Source organism: Oncorhynchus nerka, unplaced genomic scaffold, assembly GCF_034236695.1.
Source record: "Oncorhynchus nerka isolate Pitt River unplaced genomic scaffold, Oner_Uvic_2.0 unplaced_scaffold_1271, whole genome shotgun sequence".
Classification (NCBI taxonomy): Eukaryota; Metazoa; Chordata; class Actinopteri; order Salmoniformes; family Salmonidae; genus Oncorhynchus; species Oncorhynchus nerka.
This window is the reverse complement of record NW_027040076.1, coordinates 73,531-97,461: the sequence shown is the minus strand read 5'-3', so window position 1 is coordinate 97,461 and position 23,931 is coordinate 73,531. Positions and strand designations below refer to the sequence as shown.

Below are 23,931 nucleotides of genomic sequence, written 5' to 3'. Positions count from 1 at the left end.
CACACACACACACACACACACACACACACACACACACACACACACACACACACACACGCACACACACACACACACACACACACACACACACACACACACAGACAGACAGACAGACAGATAGCCACATACACACACACACAAAGACAGCCACATACACACACACACACACACACAGACAGCCACACAGCCACATACACAAGTGCACTGCTTTTGAGCGGAGCCACATAGGGACAGCCACATAAATCTCTGGTCAAACATAGGACTTTATATTTAGGAGGTTTTGAAAGCCAGGAACAATTTAGAAACTGAAACAACACCTCCAGGACCTTCAAATGGACTGGATGCAAGTTTTCAATAGGACATTCTGTGTGTGTGTGTGTGTGTGTGTGTGTGTGTGTGTGTGTGTGTGTGTGTGTGTGTGTGTGTGTGTGTGTGCGCGTGTGTGTGCGTGTGTGTGTGTGTGGGTTAGGGTTATCACGATACCAGTATCAAGATAAAATGATACTTGATTTTCCATGGCCAAACATGAAAACACAAAGCACTAAATATTGTGTGTTATAGCTTGGAAAATAAACAAATGTGGCTCTGGATGACAACATAATGAAGTTTATTTCCAATAGGACGGTTTCAGTCAAGAGTGGGCTCCCAAGTGGTGCATACTGTAAACCACAACAGCCCACAAAGCATAGTGTAAACAACAACACCCCACAAAGCATACTGTAAACAACAACAACACCCCACAAAGCATACTGTAAACAACAACAACACCCCACAAAGCATAGTGTAAACAACAACACCCCACAAAGCATACTGTAAACAACAACAACACCCCACAAAGCATAGTGTAAACAACAACACCCCACAAAGCATAGTGTAAACAACAACACCCCACAAAGTATAGTGTAAACAACAACAAAACAACACCCCACAAAGCATACTGTAAACAACTACAAAACAACACCCCACAAAGCATACTGTAAACAACAACAAAACAACACGCCACAAAGCATAGTGTAAACAACAACAAAACAACACCCCACAAAGCATACTGTAAACGGCAACAAAACAACATCCCACAAAGCATACTGTAAACAACAACAACACCCCACAAAGCATAGTGTAAACAACAACACCCCACAAAGCATAGTGTAAACAACAACACCCCACAAAGCAGTGTAAACAACAACACCCCAAAGTATAGTGTAAACAACAACAAAACAACACCCCACAAAGCATACTGTAAACAGCAACAAAACAACATCCCACAAAGCATACTGTAAACAACAACAAAACAACATTCCACAAAGTATACCGTAAACAACAACAAAACAACATCCCACAAAGCATACTGTAGCTATTGTCTATTTCTGCCCTCAACCACTTGCTCTCATTCTGTGAATCCCTATGGAAAGGCAGATGAGATGATGCTTTGAAGAAGTTGCCCTTAGGCAGATTTCTAGGATCAGCTTTTCCTCCACGGAGCTTAATCCTAACCATTATGGGGAATATGCTAAACTGAGCTTAGATCAGTGTCTAAGGGGGCTCTTCATCTTACTCCATTGGGCTCTACCAGTGGGTAGCAGAGGGTGTTAATATACAACATCATGCATTAATTCTAAATGTGTATATTATTTTTACAGTAAGTTTGACAATAGCACGGTTTAAAGACTTTGTCATTATGTTGGAACTTCATGCTGTGTTTTAAGAGCACACTGACACAGAAAGGCATGATGTCGTGTGTGTGTGTGTGTGTGTGTGTGTATTTACAACTGACAAAAACAGCAGCATAAACACATGCCTCCCTCCTACTGCTGATGTTACTTTTCTGCCCTTCAAAGGATAAGTGTGATTATGACCCAATCTGGCAACCGGAGGAAGTCAACCTGGCAACCGAAGCTAGGCCTTCATGTTAGTGAATATACAGAGTAGCTTACTGTCAAAAACAAAAACACTATGGTAGGAAACAGCAGAGAGAGAAAGGAAGAGAGAGCGTGAGAGCGTGAGAGAGAAAGAGAGAGAGAAACATTGCTTTGGCAATGTTTCCCATGCCAATAAAGACCCTTGAATTGAATGTAACATTTAACTGACAGAGAGAGAAGGAAGGAAATGTAGAAATATTTGTTATGTGTCCGTTACTATGAAAAGCTGAGCCATTGGAGTCTAGCCATGGCTTTAGAGGCTGCCCTGCCGCACACAGACACACCCACCCACCCAGACACACACACACCCAGACACACACACATACACACCCAAACACACACACCCAGACACACACACACCCACACACACACACAGACACACACACCCAGACACACCCAAACACACACACCCAGACACACACACACACCCACCCATACACACACACACCTAGACACAGAGGGAGAAGGTGGAGAGGGAGATCCACTCTCCTTTCCTCACACGTGGCAGACACAGTTATACCTTCAATCGCTCAGACTGACCTACTTCCTCCTTCTCACTCCCTCCCTCCATACCGCTCCCACTTTCCCTCTCCTTACCTCTCTTTCAAACCCTCCCCATCCCTCTCATTCCCTTGCTCTTTCCATCTCCCTCCTCTCGCTCTCTCTCCTTCCATTTCACCCCTCCATCGTTCTCCCTCTACCTCCTACCCTCTCCTTCTATTACGCTGCCTCCTTCCATACTCTCTCTCCCTACATCTCTCTTCCTCCATTCATCTCTCACCATCCATTTATCCTCCTTCATCCCTCTCCATCCTACTCAACTACAAAGGTCAAATACCAAAAAATTGTTGTTCTGCAGCTAGTCAGGGCTATGTTCCACTACAGAAAACTCTACCCTCTACCAGGGCCATGTTCCACTACAGAAAACTCTACCCTCTACCAGGGCCATGTTCCACTACAGGAAACTCTACCCTCTACCAGGGCCATGTTCCACTAAAGAAAACTCTACCCTCTACCAGGGCCATGTTCCACTACAGGAAACTCTACCCTCTACCAGGGCCATGTTCCACTACAGGAAACTCTACCCTCTACCAGGGCCATGTTCCACTACAGGAAACTCTACCCTCTACCAGGGCCATGTTCCACTACAGGAAACTCTACCCTCTACCAGGGCCATGTTCCACTACAGAAAACTCTACCCTCTACCAGGGCTATGTTCCACTACAGAAAACTCTACCCCAGGGCCATGTTCCACTCTACCAGGGCCATGTTCCACTACAGGAAACTCTACCCTCTACCAGGGCCATGTTCCACTACAGGAAACTCTACCCTCTACCAGGGCCATGTTCCACTACAGAAACTCTACCCTCTACCAGGGCCATGTTCCACTACAGAAAACTCTACCCTCTACCAGGGCCATGTTCCAGGGGCCATGTTCCACTACAGGAAACTCTACCCTCTACCAGGGCCATGTTCCACTACAGAAACTCTACCCTCTACCAGGGCCATGTTCCACTACAGGAAACTCTACCCTCTACCAGGGGGCATGTTCCACTACAGAAAACTCAGAAACTACCTGGTAACAGGTGAATACCTTCCTAAACTTCAGATCACCTGGTCATTACCAGTCAAACATTCAGCTGAATAGCTGCCTGTTCTGACCTAAACCTAATACCTCTAATACCTGTCATGTTCCACACAGTCATAACATTCATAAGAGCTGTAATAGCTGCAGTACTGACCTGTCGTAAACACCTAATACCTCTGTAATACCTGTCATAACACAGTCATAACATTCATAAGAGCTGTAATAGCTGCAGTACTGACCTGTCGTAAACACCTAATACCTCTGTAATACCTGTCATAACACAGTCATAACATTCATAAGAGCTGTAATAGCTGCAGTACTGACCTGTCGTAAACACCTAATACCTCTCTAATACCTGTCATAACACAGTCATAACATTCATAAGAGCTGTAAAAACTGCAGTACTGACCTGCCTGTATGATAGGCAGCACAGCCATCAGTAGTGGACGCACATCTTCATCTCTCAATGAGAAGTATGGATTACTGGCAGAAGAGAAGTTTTCTCCAGAGTGTGCACTTCGTAGGGCTTAATGTGGGTTAGCAGGGGCTCACAGGGGGATGAGGCCAAAGGCACCTGCAATAAGAACAGATAAAAGACAAGTAGTGTTAAACCAAGACTTGGCATCGTAACATGTGCGCACACACACACACACACACACACACGTATATATGCACACACACATACGTGCACACACACACACACGTACACACACACACACACACGTATATATGCACACACACATACGTGCACACACACACACACGTACACACACACACGTATATATGCACACACACATACGTGCACACACACACACACACACACACACACGACTGGCGTATAACATTCCATGGTGCCATGCTCTTTACAGTCAAGACTTTTGAGGATTTGAAAACGTTGGTGTTTTAGACTTCAAAGAGTTGGAGGAGAGAAGTTTTCTCCCTATTGCTCCCATCTCTCAGGATCAAAGACTAGCACAGCGACGAACGTAGCATAGCCACTGGGACAATAACAGTTATATCTCCCATCTCCCAGGATCAAAGACTAGCACAGCGACGAACGTAGCATAGCCACTGGGATAATAACAGTTATATCTCACTGGTTTTACACTAGTTATATAAAACACTTACGGAACAAGGAGGGAAAACCCTACTGTATGAGGACATATGAGGACTAAATGTTGGGCCCAATTCAATTGGCTGTTTCTTGCATTGTATTGACGCAGTACCTGTTTTTACAAAGGTAAAAACACGAAACAGTTATTATGGGTATTCAAATAAATGTAATGAAACCTATTAGTGGTGGACGTCTTTCAGGTGGATGTACAGATGTGTTTAAGTAGGGTGGCAAAATTCCAGGAAAGATTTTCCAGACATCCTGGTAGGAGGATTCTGGGTTTTCTGCTTATTCTGTGATCTTCCAACTAGGATTTCTGGAAGAAATGTTTTTAGAAACATTTCTAAAGCAGATTTGATTCAATTCCAGTCTCCCTGTTCCTATTATACATTGGAGCCTGTAGTTACCAATGAGTTTTCTGTCTGTTGTTTTAACCATAGTGGAGTAGGATACAGCAGATCCATTCCATTTACATGTTAGTCATTTAGCAGATGCTCTTATCCAGAGAGACTTACAGGAGACATTAGGGTTATAGGTGCGTTGTTCAAGGGCGAATAGACAGATGTTTCACCAAGATGACTCAGGGACTCGAACCAGCGACCTTTCGGTTACTGGCCCTAAGCCGCTAGGTTACCTGCCGCCCCGACCCAAAATCAACACTAGGCTAAAATAGTGACCCTGTTATAAAAATGATTTGTAGATACATGAAGACATGACACACAGAATAAGAAATGGCGTAACATAGATTTGTATAAGAGTTTTTATTCCATCTATCTCAAAGGAGGAGTTGTATACAGAGAGACCGAACGCAGAGAGAGGGGTCCATTAGTCATAGTAAGTCTCCTCTTGTCAGAACTGGACCTGCAGACACAGAGGGGAGGTTGGGACTAAACTGGCCCCTCATCAATATTGGTGTTCTCAGTCCCACAATGCCACAGGGCAGCTGGTCCTGTTAGTCCTGCAGAGAGAGAAGAAGCAGAGAGAAGATAAGATAAGGGCTAGTGTGTGTGTGTGTGTGTGTGTGTGTATGTGTGTGTGTGTGAGTGTGTGTGTGTGTATGTGTATGTATGTATGTGTATGTATGTGTGTGTATGTGTATGTGTGTGTGTGTGTGTGTGTGTGTGTGTGTGTGTATGTGTGTATGTGTGTATGTATGTGTGTGTGTGTGTATGTGTGTATGTGTGTAGGTGTGTAGGTGTGTAGGTGTGTGGTGTGTGTGTGTGTGTGTGTAGGTGTGTGTGTGTGTGTGTGTGTGTGTGTGTTGTTCCACTAAAGGGGTATTAACAACACGTACATTCTTCTGTTCAAATTAGACGTGATGTTTTATCTGGGGGATCACAAACACACACACACACACACACACACACACACACACACACACACACACACACACACACACACACTCCCCACATTCTATAGACTGAGAGGTTCTATTGTATCTAGAACCAACATGTCTTAGAACCTCAGTAAATTGATTCTAATACATGTTGATTCTAGATACAGTATAACCTCTCATTCTATAGATTCTAAAACATGTTGGTCTAGATACAGTAGAACCTATCAGTCTATAGATTCTAAAACATGTTGGTCTAGATACATGGGGCATGGGGCGTGATAGTGACTAGGGTGGGTCATCTAGGTGAATTGTATTTCTATGGTGGCCTGATATGGCTCCCAATCAGAGGCAGCTGTTTATCATTGTCTCTGATTGGGGATCATATTTAGGTAGCCATTTTCCCCATTGTGTTTGTGGGATTTTGTCTACAGTTAGTTGCCTGTGTGCACACCAGTAGCTTCACGTTTCGTTTGTGCTTGTTTGTTTGGTGAGTTTCTATTAATTAAAATATGTGGAACTCTACGCACGCTGCACTTTGGTCCAATCATTACGACGAGCGTGACAAGATTCTAAGACGTGTTGGTCTAGATACAGTAGAACCTCTCAGTCTATATATTCTAAGACATGTTGATCTAGATACAGTAGAACCTCTCAGTCTATAGATTCTAAGACATGTTGGTCTAGATCTAGATACAGACATGTTGATTCTAGATACAGTAGAACCTCTCAGTCTATAGATTCTAAGACATGTTGGTCTAGATACAGTAGAACCTCTCAGTCTATATATTCTAAGACATGTTGATCTAGATACAGTAGAACCTCTCAGTCTATAGATTCTAAGACATGTTGGTCTAGATACAGTAGAACCTCTCAGTCTATAGATTCTAAGACATGTTGATCTAGATACAGTAGAACCACTCAGTCTATAGATTCTAAGACATGTTGGTCCAGATACAGTAGAACCTCTGTTCTAGCCAGCACCTCGCCTAAACAGGTGTGTGTTTCTTTCACCTCCAGCACAGGGAATATTAACAGAACCTTAGTTCAGTAGCTGTCTACGCTGTAGTACACACACACACAGTGTAGAGTACAAGCCTGCTGGTTATGAGAGAGTTTATGGGCTCAGCGGAACTATGAAAGCAGAAGTTACTCTACGTCTCAGCATTGCTCTGTGGAAACACACACACATACCTCCCAAAGGATTTATAGAACTGTGGTGAGGGATTCACCTTTTTCTCTTCCTGAAGTATGCTAGCCAGCCACACACACACACACACACACACACACACACACACACACAGAGAGAAAACGGGGTGGAGACAGGACCTTCAATGACCATCATTTCCTTCTAAACTAAAACCAGACCCAAATGCCCTGTATAAACATCCATTAGCTCCATGAATAGTTTGTAATAATATACTTTTAGGGTAAAACACAGCATTATAAACCTAAAACTACAATAAATAATATACTATTATGGTAGAATACCAAATGACAGACAAAGCAGGACTATTGTAGCAGTTGAGTCTGGTTAAAACTATGGACAGCTGGAGCTACAGTAGGTAATGTAGGTAATGTAGATAATGGTATTTCACCAAAAACACTGAATATGAGAGGAACATGATCCCCTCAGAACTGTGCTGATGAGACACACACCCTAAAATCTACACCACACCCTAGCATAACACACACAGACACACACATGCACACACACACACAACCACACACAATCACACACAGTGTACAGACTGATATATGGTCAATGAAGAGATAATTCCGATGTAGCAGTAATGCTATCCGTTATTGCAGGGTTCCCCAACCGGTGGACCGAGGGCCACGTTTGGCCCTCAGGTGATTTTATTTTTTGGTCTACAAATTGACCATCCGCTCAAGAAGAACTCATAAATCTAGCTGATGATCACTGCACTATTGTCTCTCAGAGGTCACAGCAATAAGATGCTTCCTCTAGACCAATCACTCAGAGGAAGCAGAGCTCACTGTCTGTGTTGAAACAGCTTTTTATAGACCTTTGTCCAGACACACTAATCCTGTTCAATATACCCTACTGTCTGTCTGTCTCTGTCTGTCTGTCTCTGTCTGTCTGTCTCTGTCTGTCCGTCTCTATGGGCCTGGACAAAGTTAAGTCCAAGTGCAGTCTATTCCTCTTTAATACCACTTTAATTGAGAAATATATCTATATGACTCATATTGTGGGTGACATTTAGAAGAAATGTTTCTTCTTAGAAAGTGAGCTGGGCCAAACATGGAGTTGCAGCAAAGGCTTCTGTCAACAAGTAAATCCAGATGGAGAGATCCCTCAGAAGGCCTCAGGGCCAGGGAACAGAAGGGGTTGGTTCAGTAGGGCCCACCGTAGCGGGACATTTCACAACGCAATAGGAATATCTGTGTTCTGATTGGACGAGTTCACGTAAGCACCTTCCCATTTTCAAAAGTTTTCTCTCTACTGAACAGGAGCCACCCAGATGAGCCTGAAGCGTAACATTCTGAACAGCAAGGGGGAAACACAACACCAGTAGTCACCAACCCTTTGCTGTTCCTGGAACTCCTTACACTATTCTTGACATTAGTGCTGGGCTAGAACAAAAGCCTGCACACCTCGTACTGTAGCTTGTCCAACAACGGGGTTAGGTGACCACAGCTCTATAGTGCCTAGTCTTTCTCCCATTCAGTAAGTGAATCAGGTGTGTGAATGCTGGGCTTGAACAAAAGCCTGCACACCCTGCCTTTAAGCCTCTCCATTTACAGTGGTGATGTAAAGTGTCTGCCTCCACAAGTGGTCCAGATGGTTCTCTCTCTCCATGTTTGAACAATACATGAGGTTAGACTATGTGATAACTCTATACAGCGGTCACCAACCCGGGTCTTGGAGTGGCTGTGCAGACATTTCTGTCCTTTTCTCTTCACACACACACACACACACACACGCGCGCGCACACGCACGCACACGCACGCAGGTCAGCACGCATGGAGGCGCGCAAGTAAGCACACAAACACACACAGGCACAGACAGACACATATTCAAAGCATGAATGTACAGACACACACAATCTCTCTCTTTCCCTGTCTCCAGGGGTAACTGTACCCTATAGTCCTGTTCACCAGGCACTCTTACATAACCCCAGTAACAGACCTATAGTAACAAGTCTCATAACCCCAGTAACAGACCTACAGTAACAAGTCGCATAACCCCAGTAACAGACCTACAGTATTGTACCAAGTCTCATAACCCCAGTAACAGACCTACAGTAACAAGTCTCATAACCCCAGTAACAGACCTACAGTAACAAGTCTCATAACCCCAGTAACAGACCTACAGTATTGTACCAAGTCTCATAACCCCAGTAACAGACCTACAGTATTGTACCAAGTCTCATAACCCCAGTAACAGACCTACAGTAACAAGTATTAACAGACCTACAGTATTGTACCAAGTCTCATAACCCCAGTAACAGACCTACAGTATTGTACCAAGTCTCATAACCCCAGTACCAGACCTACAGTAACAAGTCTCATAACCCCAGTACCAGACCTACAGTAACAAGTCTCATAACCCCAGTAACAGACCTACAGTATTGTTACAAGTCTCATAACCCCAGTAACAGACCCACAGTATTGTACCAAGTCTCATAACCCCAGTACCAGACCTACAGTAACAAGTCTCATCACCCCAGTAACAGACCTACAGTATTGTTACAAGTCTCATAACCCCAGTAACAGACCTACAGTATTGTTACAAGTCTCATAACCCCAGTAACAGACCTACAGTATTGTACAAGTCTCATAACCCCAGTAACAGACCTACAGTATTGTACCAAGTCTCATAACCCCAGTAACAGACCTACAGTACCTCATAGACCCTACAGTAACAAGTCTCATAACCCCAGTAACAGACCTACAGTATTGTACCAAGTCTCATAACCCCAGTAACAGACCTACAGTATTGTTACAAGTCTCATAACCCCAGTAACAGACCTACAGTATTGTACCAAGTCTCATAACCCCAGTAACAGACCTACAGTATTGTTACAGTATTGTACCAAGTCTCATAACCCCAGTAACAGACCTACAGTATTGTACCAAGTCTCACAAGTCTCATAACCCCAGTAACCTAGTATTGTTACAAGTCTCATAACCCCAGTAACAGACCTACAGTATTGTACCAAGTCTCATAACCCCAGTAACAGACCTACAGTATTGTACCAAGTCTCATAACCCCAGTAACAGACCCCAGTACAGACCTACAGTATTGTTACAAGTCTCATAACCCCAGTAACAGACCTACAGTATTGTTACAAGTCTCATAACCCCAGTAACAGACCTACAGTATTGTACCAAGTCTCATAACCCCAGTAACAGACCTACAGTATTGTACCAAGTCTCATAACCCCAGTACCAGACCTACAGTAACAAGTCTCATAACCCCAGTAACAGACCTACAGTATTGTTACAAGTCTCATAACCCCAGTAACAGACCTACAGTATTGTTACAAGTCTCATAACCCCAGTAACAGACCTACAGTATTGTTACAAGTCTCATAACCCCAGTAACAGACCTCATATTGTACCCTCATAACAGACCTACAGTATTGTACCAAGTCTCATAACCCCAGTAACAGACCTACAGTATTGTTACAAGTCTCATAACCCCAGTAACAGACCTACAGTATTGTTACAAGTCTCATAACCCCAGTAACAGACCTACAGTATTGTACCAAGTCTCATAACCCCAGTAACAGACCTACAGTATTGTACCAAGTCTCATAACCCCAGTAACAGACCTACAGTATTGTACCAAGTCTCATAACCCCAGTAACAGACCTACAGTATCTCATAACCCCAGTAACAGACCTCTATTGTACCAAGTAAACCCCAGTAACAGACCTACAGTATTGTACCAAGTCTCATAACCCCAGTAACAGACCTACAGTATTGTACCAAGTCTCATAACCCCAGTAACAGACCATAACCCCAGTAACAGACCTACAGTATTGTTACAAGTCTCATAACCCCAGTAACAGACCTACAGTATTGTACCAAGTCTCATAACCCCAGTAACAGACCTACAGTATTGTTACAAGTCTCATAACCCCAGTAACAGACCTACAGTATTGTACAAGTCTCATAACCCCAGTAACAGACCTACAGTATTGTACCAAGTCTCATAACCCCAGTAACAGACCTACAGTATTGTACCAAGTCTCATAACCCCAGTAACAGACCTACAGTATTGTACCAAGTCTCATAACCCCAGTAACAGACCTACAGTATTGTTACAAGTCTCATAACCCCAGTAACAGACCTACAGTATTGTACCAAGTCTCATAACCCCAGTAACAGACCTACAGTATTGTACCAAGTCTCATAACCCCAGTAACAGACCTACAGTATTGTACCAAGTCTCATAACCCCAGTAACAGACCTACAGTATTGTACCAAGTCTCATAACCCCAGTAACAGACCTACAGTAACAAGTCTCATAACCCCAGTAACAGACCTACAGTATTGTACCAAGTCTCATAACCCCAGTAACAGACCTACAGTATTGTACAGACAAGTCTCATAACCCCAGTAACAGACCTACAGTATTGTACCAAGTCTCATAACCCCAGTAACAGACCTACAGTATTGTTACTCAAGTCTCATAACCCCAGTAACAGACCTACAGTATTGTACCAAGTCTCATAACCCCAGTAACAGACCTACAGTATTGTACCAAGTCTCATAACCCCAGTAACAGACCTACAGTATTGTACCAAGTCTCATAACCCCAGTAACAGACCTACAGTATTGTACCAAGTCTCATAACCCCAGTACCAGACCTACAGTAACAAGTCTCATAACCCCAGTAACAGACCTACAGTATTGTACTCATAACCCCAGTAACAGACCTACAGTATTGTACAAGTCTCATAACCCCAGTAACAGACCTACAGTATTGTTACAAGTCTCATAACCCCAGTAACAGACCTACAGTATTGTACCAAGTCTCATAACCCCAGTAACAGACCTACAGTAACAAGTCTCATAACCCCAGTAACAGACCTACAGTAACAAGTCTCATAACCCCAGTAACAGACCTACAGTATTGTTACCAAGTCTCATAACCCCAGTAACAGACCTACAGTAACAAGTCTCATAACCCCAGTAACAGACCTACAGTATTGTTACAAGTCTCATAACCCCAGTAACAGACCTACAGTATTGTTACAAGTCTCATAACCCCAGTAACAGACCTACAGTATTGTCTCATAACCCCAGTAACAGACCTACAGTCTCATCTCATAACCCCAGTAACAGACCTACAGTATTGTACCAAGTCTCATAACCCCAGTAACAGACCTACAGTAACAAGTCTCATAACCCCAGTAACAGACCTACAGTATTGTTACAAGTCTCATAACCCCAGTAACAGACCTACAGTATTGTTACAAGTCTCATAACCCCAGTAACAGACCTACAGTATTGTACCAAGTCTCATAACCCCAGTAACAGACCTACAGTATTGTTACAAGTCTCATAACCCCAGTAACAGACCTCATAACAGTAACAGACCTTATTGTTACAAGTCTCATAACCCCAGTAACAGACCTACAGTATTGTTACAAGTCTCATAACCCCAGTAACAGACCTACAGTATTGTACCAAGTCTCATAACCCCAGTAACAGACCTACAGTATTGTTACAAGTCTCATAACCCCAGTAACAGACCTACAGTATTGTACAAGTCTCATAACCCCAGTAACAGACCTACAGTATTGTACCAAGTCTCATAACCCCAGTAACAGACCTACAGTATTGTACCAAGTCTCATAACCCCAGTAACAGACCTACAGTATTATACCAAGTCTCATAACCCCAGTAACAGACCTACAGTATTGTACCAAGTCTCATAACCCCAGTAACAGACCTACAGTATTGTTACAAGTCTCATAACCCCAGTAACAGACCTACAGTATTGTTACAAGTCTCATAACCCCAGTAACAGACCTACAGTATTGTTACAAGTCTCATAACCCCAGTAACAGACCTACAGTAACAAGTCTCATAACCCCAGTAACAGACCTACAGTATTGTTACAAGTCTCATAACCCCAGTAACAGACCTACAGTATTGTTACAAGTCTCATAACCCCAGTAACAGACCTACAGTATTGTACCAAGTCTCATAACCCCAGTAACAGACCTACAGTATTGTACCAAGTCTCATAACCCCAGTAACAGACCTACAGTATTGTTACAAGTCTCATAACCCCAGTAACAGACCTACAGTATTGTACCAAGTCTCATAACCCCAGTAACAGACCTACAGTATTGTACCAAGTCTCATAACCCCAGTAACAGACCTACAGTATTGTACCAAGTCTCATAACCCCAGTAACAGACCTACAGTATTATACCAAGTCTCATAACCCCAGTAACAGACCTACAGTATTGTACCAAGTCTCATAACCCCAGTAACAGACCTACAGTATTGTTACAAGTCTCATCACCCCAGTAACAGACCTACAGTATTATACCAAGTCTCATAACCCCAGTAACAGACCTACAGTATTGTTACAAGTCTCATCACCCCAGTAACAGACCTGCAGTATTATACCAAGTCTCATAACCCCAGTAACAGACCTACAGTATTATACCAAGTCTCATAACCCCAGTAACAGACCTACAGTATTGTACCAAGTCTCATAACCCCAGTAACAGACCTACAGTATTGTACCAAGTCTCATAACCCCAGTAACAGACCTACAGTATTGTACCAAGTCTCATAACCCCAGTAACAGACCTACAGTATTGTACCAAGTCTCATAACCCCAGTAACAGACCTACAGTATTGTACCAAGTCTCATAACCCCAGTAACAGACCTACAGTATTGTACCAAGTCTCATAACCCCAGTAACAGACCTACAGTATTGTACCAAGTCTCATAACCCCAGTAACAGACCTACAGTATTGTACCAAGTCTCATAACCCCAGTAACAGACCTACAGTATTGTACCAAGTCTCATAACCCCAGTAACAGACCTACAGTATTGTACCAAGTCTCATAACCCCAGTAACAGACCTATTATACCAAGTCTTTATACACAGTCAGACAGCGTACCTCAACAAAACGTAGTTCTTGTCCTTTGTGATACTGGCAGGCTCGGAATGAAGCATGACAGCACAGAGAAAATAGAGGAGAAAAATAAGCTGTATCTGTCAATGTGTGAATACCTTTAGCATCTCCATCCATCTACAGACTGTGATGAAGTCAAGTAAATCACCAGTCTTCTCTAAGTAGTACTTATAACACAGTGCTGAAACTATACATTATCCACATAGTATAGAGCTGATGACAAGGTGTTACACAACAACTGTTTTACTGCTGCAACTACACAGAGGGAGGGAGGGAGGGAGGGAGGGAGGGAGGGAGGGAGGGGGAGGGAGGGAGGGAGGGAGGGACACAAACAGACACATAGACACTGACATACACACACACACACTGTACATACCCTCTTCCTTGCTTTCGTCTTCATTCTCACCATCTCTCCATCTCTCAATCACACACACACACATCTCAACAGGAGGTAGGGAGGAAATGAGATCCTCCCTTTAGAATAACAGGGTAGATTTGGTTTCAGAAATAATATCATTTTGCTGCACGCTGTACATACAGTCCTCACAGAGAGAGCAGTCAACCTGATACGGGGGGATAAAGGTGGCAGAACTGGCTGACATGACAGCTACTTTTACAAACACACCCACGGACACATACACACACAAACAGACACACACACACACCCACACACACACACCCACGGACACATACAAACAGACAAACACACACAGACACACATACACACACCTCCACAACTCCACAGTGTGTGACTTGTATCTGTGGGTGAAAGACATCATACAGTACGTTTCACCTTTTCATTTTCTCTCCCTCTCATTAATCCCACTTTCCATAATAATATGATGAAAGCTCCAAAGTGCAGCGGGGAGAAATGGAGAGGGAAATGGAGAGGAACATGGTCTCATTACCCAGAGGGGAGAAATGGAGAGGGAAATGGAGAGGAACATGGTCTCATTACCCAGAGGGGAGAAATGGAGAGGGAAATGGAGAGGAACATGGTCTCATTACCCAGAGGGAAAATATGGGTCTCATTACCCAGAGGGGAGAAATGGGAACATGGTCTCATTAGGGAAATGGAGAGGAACATGGTCTCATTAGTCAGAGGGGAGAAATGGAGAGGAACATGGTCTCATTAGTCAGAGGGGAGAAATGGAGAGGAACATGGTCTCATTAGTCAGAGGGGAGAAATGGAGAGGAACATGGTCTCATTAGTCAGAGGGGAGACATGGAGAAGAACATGGAGAGGAACATGGTCTCATTAGTCAGAGGGGAGAAATGGAGAGGAACATGGTCTCATTAGTCAGAGGGGAGAAATGGAGAGGAAAATGGAGAGGTACATGGTCTCATTAGTCAGAGGGGAGACATGGAGAGGAACATGGTCTCATTAGTCAGAGGGGAGAAATGGAGAGGAACGTGGTCTCATTAGTCAGAGGGGAGAAATGGAGAGGAACATGGTCTCATTAGTCAGAGGGGAGAAATGGAGAAGAACATGGAGAGGAACATGGTCTCATTAGTCAGAGGGGAGACATGGAGAGGAACATGGTCTCATTAGTCAGAGGGGAGAAATGGAGAAGAACATGGAGAGGAACATGGTCTCATTAGTCAGAGGGGAGACATGGAGAGGAACATGGTCTCATTAGTCAGAGGGGAGACATGGAGAAGAACATGGTCTCATTACCCAGAGGGGAGACATGGAGAGGAACATGGTCTCATTAGTCAGAGGGGAGAAATGGAGAAGAACATGGAGAGGAACATGGTCTCCTTAGTCAGAGGGGAGACATGGAGAAGAACATGGAGAGGAACATGGTCTCATTAGTCAGAGGGGAGACATGGAGAGGAACATGGTCTCATTAGTCAGAGGGGAGAAATGGAGAGGACCATGGAGAGGAACATGGTCTCATTAGTCAGAGGGGAGACATGGAGAGGAACATGGTCTCATTACCCAGAGGGGAGACATGGAGAGGAACATGGTCTCATTAGTCAGAGGGGAGAAATGGAGAGGACCATGGAGAGGAACATGGTCTCATTAGTCAGAGGGGAGAAAGTAAATCAGTAACTAACAGAGCCTGGAGCGACGCAGCACAGTTAAATCTGAAAGAAGGAGATGAAAGAACAGAAATGTTAGTGTGACGAAATGAAACAAAGCAGTAGATACACACACACACACACACACACACACACACACACACACACACACACACACACACACACACACACACACAGATAGAGAGGAGATACACACACACACACACACAGAGAGGAGAAACACACACACACAGAGGAGAAACACACACACATACAGAGAGGACATACACAGAGGAGAAACACACACACACAGAGGAGAAACACACACATACACAGAGGAGAAACACACACACACACACACACACATACACACACACAGAGGAGAAACACACACACACATAGGAGAAACATACACACACACACACATACACAGAGGAGATACACACACAAATGCAGCAGATGATGCAACCTACGAACGCAGGAAACATTGAGAACTGTTTGAAGATGCTTCCACACGCACAATATGACATGTATCAATCAGCTGGTTGAGGAAGAAACAGACAGATCAGAGGACAGGTGGTTTGGTAGATGACATTCTAAAGGAATCCCCTGGAGCACTTCAATGGTTCACTTAAAGATCCTCTATAGAAGATACAGATGTTGTGCGGTCCCGGCGAGCCGCTATAGAAGATACAGATGTTGTGCGGTCCCGGCGATCCGCTATAGAAGATACAGATGTTGTGCGGTCCCGGAGATCCGCTATAGAAGATACAGATGTTGTGCGGTCCCGGCGATCCGCTATAGAAGATACAGATGTTGTGCGGTCCCGGCGATCCGCTATAGAAGATACAGATGTTGTGCGGTCCCGGAGATCCGCTATAGAAGATACAGATGTTGTGCGGTCCCGGAGATCCGCTATAGAAGATACAGATGTTGTGCGGTCCCGAAGATACGATCCGCTATAGAAGATACAGATGTTGTGCGAAGATACAGATGTCCCGGATGTTGTGCGGTCCCGGCGATCCGCTATAGAAGATACAGATGTTGTGCGGTCCCGGCGATCCGCTATAGAAGATACAGATGTTGTGCGGTCCCGGCGATCCGCTATAGAAGATACAGATGTTGTGCGGTCCCGGCGATCCGCTATAGAAGATACAGATGTTGTGCGGTCCCGGAAGATACAGATGTTGATCCGCTATAGAAGATACAGATGTTGTGCGGTCCCGCTATAGAAGACAGATGTTGTGCGGTCGCGATCCGATATAGAAGATACAGATGTTGTGCGGTCCCGGAGATCCGCTATAGAAGATACAGATGTTGTGCGGTCCCGGAGATCCGCTATAGAAGATACAGATGTTGTGCGGTCCCGGCGAGCCGCTGTAGAAGATACAGATGTTGTGCGGTCCCGAAGATACAGATCCGCTATAGAAGATACAGATGTTGTGCGGTCGGCGATCCCGGATACGATCCGCTATAGAAGATACAGATGTTGTGCGGTCCCGGCGATCCGCTATAGAAGATACAGATGTTGTGCGGTCCCGCGATCCGCTATAGAAGATACAGATGAAGATACAGATGTTGTGCGGTCCCGGCGATCCGCTATAGAAGATACAGATGTTGTGCGGTCCGCGAAGATACAGATCCGCTATAGAAGATACAGATGTTGTGCGGTCCCGGCGAGCCGCTATAGAAGATACAGATGTTGTGCGGTCCCGGCGATCCGCTATAGAAGATACAGATGTTGTGCGATCCGTCCCGATGTTGTGCGATCCGCTATAGAAGATACAGATGTTGTGCGGTCCCGGCGATCCGCTATAGAAGATACAGATGTTGTGCGGTCCCGGCGATCCGCTATAGAAGATACAGATGTTGTGCGGTCCTGAAGATACAGATCCGCCGCTATAGAAGATACAGATGTTGTGCGGTCCCGGAGATCCGCTATAGAAGATACAGATGTTGTGATGTTGTGCGGTCCCGGCGATCCGCTATAGAAGATACAGATGTTGTGCGGTCCCGCATCCGCTATAGAAGATACAGATGTTGTGCGGTCCGCGATCCGCTATAGAAGATACAGATGTTGTGCGGTCCCGGCGATCCGCTATAGAAGATACAGATGTTGTGCGGTCCCGGAGATCCGAGATGTTGTGCGGTCCGCTATAGAAGATACAGATGTTGTGCGGTCCCGGAGATCCGCTATAGAAGATACAGATGTTGTGCGGTCCCGGATACAGAGATCCGCTATAGAAGATACAGATGTTGTGCGGTCCCGGCGATCCGCTATAGAAGATACAGATGTTGTACAGATGTTGTCCCGGCGATCCGCTATAGAAGATACAGATGTTGTGCGGTCCCGGCGATCCGCTATAGAAGATACAGATGTTGTGCGGTCCCGACGATCCGCTATAGAAGATACAGATGTTGTGCGGTCCCGGCGATCCGCTATAGAAGATACAGATGTTGTGCGGTCCCGGCGATCCGCTATAGAAGATACAGATGTTGTGCTGATAATATGGGTCAGATCATTTGACTTGGTTGGGATAGAAGCAAGACTTTTTCACTGTAGTAATGGTGGAACCAGGAGGCTAACGGATCTGCACTCACTTGTTTCTCTAGGGCACTCTGAAACAACGCTACAGCCAAGCCTTATCATTACAACAATCATTATCTGGGAGAGTTTTGTTCATAGTTGCACAGTGCTCCCATTGTTAAACTGCTGGTTGCATAGCAAAATATTGGTTGTACTTTAGAGTCCTGCTCCTATTCAAAGACACTTTATGAATACACTCCCTGAACTAAAGCACCTGATTCAACAAGTCAATGGCTTGGGGATTAGTTGACTAATCAGGAATAGATCAAGTGGAACGGCTAGGGGTCTAGGAGGCTAGGAGGTTAGGAGGCTAGAGTGTTGAGAGGCTAGAGTGTTGGGAGGCTAGGGGTCTGGGAGGCTAGGAGGTTAGGAGGCTAGAGTGTTGAGAGGCTAGGGGTCTAGGAGGCTAGGAGGTTAGGAGGCTAGAGTGTTGAGAGGATAGAGTGTTGGGAGGCTAGAGTGTTGGGAGGGTAGGGGTCTAGGAGGCTAGGAGGTTAGGAGGCTAGAGTGTTGAGAGGCTAGGGGTCTAGGAGGCTAGGAGGTTAGGAGGCTAGAGTGTTGAGAGGATAGAGTGTTGGGAGGCTAGAGTGTTGGGAGGCTAAGGGTCTAGGAGGCTAGGAGGTTAGGAGGCTAGAGTGTTGAGAGGATAGAGTGTTGAGAGGATAGAGTGTTGAGAGGCTAGGGGGTTAGGAGGCTAGAGTGTTGGGAGGCTAGGGGGTTAGGAGGCTAGGAGGTTATGGATCTAGGAGGCTAGAAGGCTAGGGGGTTAGGAGGCTAGGGAGTTAGGAGGTTAGGAGGCTAGGGGTTAGGAGGTTAGGAGGCTAGGGGGTTAGGAGGCTAAGGTGGACATTTTTGTTTTTGTGTTTTTCTAATAACCAATTTCTATGTTCGTGCAAGTGACTGACTGAACGAATCCTCACTATCAGTATCTGCAATTTGGCAGTACGCCCAGAACCTTGTTTAGAGAAATGATATCTCCGTTTCAAGGTCTCAGCTTAGAGAAGAAGCCTCGTGAGGTACTGGTCTATCACAAGCATGACCCAGTATTGGTTGTCACATGAATGAAGCAAACATTAATGAATTATGAATAAACTAAATCATGGAAATATGACTTGTCTGCAGTATACAGGACAACTAAAGGGACTGCCCAGTGAGACCTCTCCAGCTTCATTTAAGATTGACTTTGAGTGTCTCTGTGTAACAATTTCTACAACAGGGGTTAGGAGGCTAGGGGCCTAGGGGCCCCAGGAAAAGTTTGGGAAACACTGGTATAGAGTTCAGAGTCCAGAGATTCTTTCAGAATTGTGCAGACAACATAAAGTCCCCTCTGATAACTGTTGGTCTCTGACACACACACACAGCATGTACACACACTGTCCAATAGTCTTCACACACAGCATGTACACACACTGTCCAATAGTCTTCACACACATGTACACACACTCTGCAATAGTCTTCACACACATGTACACACACTCTCCAATAGTCTTCACACACATGTACACACACTGTCCAATAGTCTTCACACACCGCATGAACACACACTCTCCAATAGTCTTCACACACATGCATGTACACACACTCTCCAATCACACACACACATATGTACACACACTCTCCAATAGTCTTCACACACACGCATGTACACACACTCTCCAATAGTCTTCACACACATGTACACACACTCTCCAATAGTCTTCACACACATGTACACACACTGTCCAATAGTCTTCACACACCGCATGAACACACACTCTCCAATAGTCTTCACACACATGCATGTACACACACTCTCCAATCACACACACACATATGTACACACACTCTCCAATAGTCTTCACACACACGCATGTACACACACTCTCCAATAGTCTTCACACACATGTACACACACTCTCCAATAATCTTCACACACACACACTCCAATAGTCTTCACACACATGTACACACACTCTCCAATCACACACACACATATGTACACACACTCTCCAATAGTCTTCACACACATGTACACACACTCTCCGATCGTCTTCACACACATGTACACACACTCTCCAATAGTCTTCACACACATGTACACACACACTCTCCAATAGTCTTCACACACATGTACACACACTCTCCAATAGTCTTCACACACACACACACACACTCTCCAATAGTCTTCACACACATGTACACACACTCTCCAATAGTCTTCACACACATGTACACACACTCTCCAATAGTCTTCACACACATGTACACACACTCTCCAATAGTCTTCACACACATGTCGCTAACACTTCACTACTTCAGCAGCATGTTGATTCTCTTCTCGCTGACTGAACAACAACAAGCATCACCTACTGTCTAAGGAGTTATATAAACAACTAACTAATGACTTGTTTAATTACTTTTTTCAATTAAGGAGGACTTTTCTCCTGATGTTTAGGTACAGCGGTGGTTCTCACAGGCACAGATGAAACTGAAGAAAGAGGGAGAGAGAGGGGGAGAAAGACAGAATCAGAGAGGGCATGATAGAAGAGAAGGAGAGAGGGGGAGAAAGACAGAATCAGAGAGGGCATGATAGAAGAGAAGGAGAGAGGGGAGAAAGACAGAATCAGAGAGGGCATGATAGAAGAGAAGGAGAGAGGGGGAGAAAGACAGAATCAGAGAGGGCATGATAGAAGAGAAGGAGAGAGGGGAAGAAAGACAGAATCAGAGAGGGCATGATAGAAGAGAAGGAGAGAGGGGGAGAAAGACAGAATCAGAGAGGGCATGATAGAAGAGAAGGAGAGGGGGAGAAAGACAGAATCAGAGAGGGCATGATAGAAGAGAAGGAGAGAGGGGGAGAAAGACAGAATCAGAGAGGGCATGATAGAAGAGAAGGAGAGAGGGGGAAAAGACAGAATCAGAGAGGGCATGATAGAAGAGAAGGAGAGGGGGGGAGAAAGACAGAATCAGAGAGGGCATGATAGAAGAGAAGGAGAGAGGGGAGAAAGACAGAATCAGAGAGGGCATGATAGAAGAGAAGGAGAGAGGGGGAAAAGACAGAATCAGAGAGGGCATGATAGAAGAGAAGGAGAGAGGGGGAGAAAGACAGAATCAGAGAGGGCATGATAGAAGAGAAGGAGAGAGGGGGAGAAAGACAGAATCAGAGAGGGCATGATAGAAGAGAAGGAGAGAGGGGGAGAAAGACAGAATCAGAGAGGGCATGATAGAAGAGAAGGAGAGAGGGGGAGAAAGACAGAATCAGAGAGGGCATGATAGAAGAGAAGGAGAGAGGGGGAGAAAGACAGAATCAGAGAGGGCATGATAGAAGAGAAGGAGAGAGGGGGAGAAAGACAGAATCAGAGAGGGCATGATAGAAGAGAAGAGAGAGGGGAGAAAGACAGAATCAGAGAGGGCATGATAGAAGAGAAGGAGAGAGGGGGAGAAAGACAGAATCAGAGAGGGCATGATAGAAGAGAAGGAGAGAGGGGGAGAAAGACAGAATCAGAGAGGGCATGATAGAAGAGAAGGAGAGAGGAGGAGAAAGACAGAATCAGAGAGGGCATGATAGAAGAGAAGGAGAGAGGGGGAGAAAGACAGAATCAGAGAGGGACAGAAAGTGGGAAAGAGAGAGAGAGAGGAACCCTGCTGTGTGTCAGATGAGAATCTAAAAAAGGAGAGTTGTGCAGCGTAGCAATCAGGTCTAGACACACACACCAACTCTACTCTTACTTTAGTTTCCTTTTCCTGTTTGCTATCGAGCGGTTCGTCCACACTGCCACCTTCCCACTCAGACACACACACCAACTCTACTCTTACTTTAGTTTCCTTTTCCTGTTTGCTTTCGAGCGGTTCGTCCACACTGCCATCTTCCCACTCAGACACACACACCAACTCTACTCTTACTTTAGTTTCCTTTTCCTGTTTGCTATCGAGCGGTTCGTCCACACTGCCATCTTCCCACTCAGACACACACACCAACTCTACTCTTACTTTAGTTTCCTTTTCCTGTTTGCTATCGAGCGGTTCGTCCACACTGCCATCTTCCCACTCAGACACACACACCAACTCTACTCTTACTTTAGTTTCCTTTTCCTGTTTGCTATCGAGCGGTTCATCCACACTGCCATCTTCCCACTCAGACACACACACCAACTCTACTCTTACTTTAGTTTCCTTTTCCTGTTTGCTATCGAGCGGTTCGTCCACACTGCCATCTTCCCACTCAGACACACACACCAACTCTACTCTTACTTTAGTTTCCTTTTCCTGTTTGCTATCGAGCGGTTCGTCCACACTGCCATCTTCCCACTCAGACACACACATACTCACATTTCACTGACCAGCAAACTGACACACACACAAACACACATTCCCACTTCACCTCTGTGACTCCCACTAATGATGATGCTGCATATGCATGTCTCATTTGAATGCTGACACACACCAGCAGAGTCGTCCAGGGTTTCTCAACGTCGGTCAGACAGATAGCAGACAAGAAAGCCTTCAGCTGTAATGTTAATACCAGTGGGCCTCCAGAGAGGGACAACATAGAATAAGGACAACATAGAATAAGGACAACAGAGATTAAGGACAACATAGAATAAGGACAACAGAGATTAAGGACAACATAGAATAAGGACAACAGAGATTAAGGACAACATAGAATAAGGACAACAGAGATTAAGGACAACATAGAATAAGGACAACAGAGATTAAGGACAACATAGAATAAGGACAACAGAGATTAAGGACAACAGAGAATAAGGACAACAGAGATTAAGGACAACATAGAATAAGGACAACAGAGATTAAGGACAACAGAGATTAAGGACAACAGAGGACAACAGAGATTAAGGACAACATAGAATAAGGACAACAGAGATTAAGGACAACATAGAATAAGGACAACAGAGATTAAGGACAACATAGAATAAGGACAACAGAGATTAAGGACAACAGAGATTAAGGACAACAGAGATTAAGGACAACATAGAATAAGGACAACAGAGATTAAGGACAACATAGAATAAGGACAACAGAGATTAAGGACAACATAGAATAAGGACAACAGCGATTGAGGAGAATTTGCTACAATGTTCTTGGAAAGGACGGAATACACCAGTTATACAACTGATCCAGTTCCAGAATGAACTTAAACCCAAGAGTTAACCTAATCCTAAGAGATAACCTAAACACAAGAGTTAACCTAATCCTAAAAGATAACCTAAACACAAGAGTTAACCTAATCC

The 23,931-nt window shown here is 44.6% G+C and overlaps 1 protein-coding gene across 3 annotated transcripts in view; it reads right to left on the bottom strand.

Annotated features, from left to right (window-relative positions):
* The window catches only part of LOC115126831 (cell migration-inducing and hyaluronan-binding protein-like), a 106,030-nt gene that overhangs the window by 21,029 nt on the left and 61,070 nt on the right, over positions 1–23,931 (bottom strand). For all 3 annotated transcript variants that reach the window (XM_065015813.1, XM_065015811.1, XM_065015812.1), the window contains exon 2: positions 3,917–4,081. In XM_065015813.1, coding sequence (XP_064871885.1) covers positions 3,917–3,944 — 28 coding nt within the window. In that variant the 5' untranslated portion in view covers positions 3,945–4,081. The remainder of the gene's footprint in view (positions 1–3,916; positions 4,082–23,931) is intronic.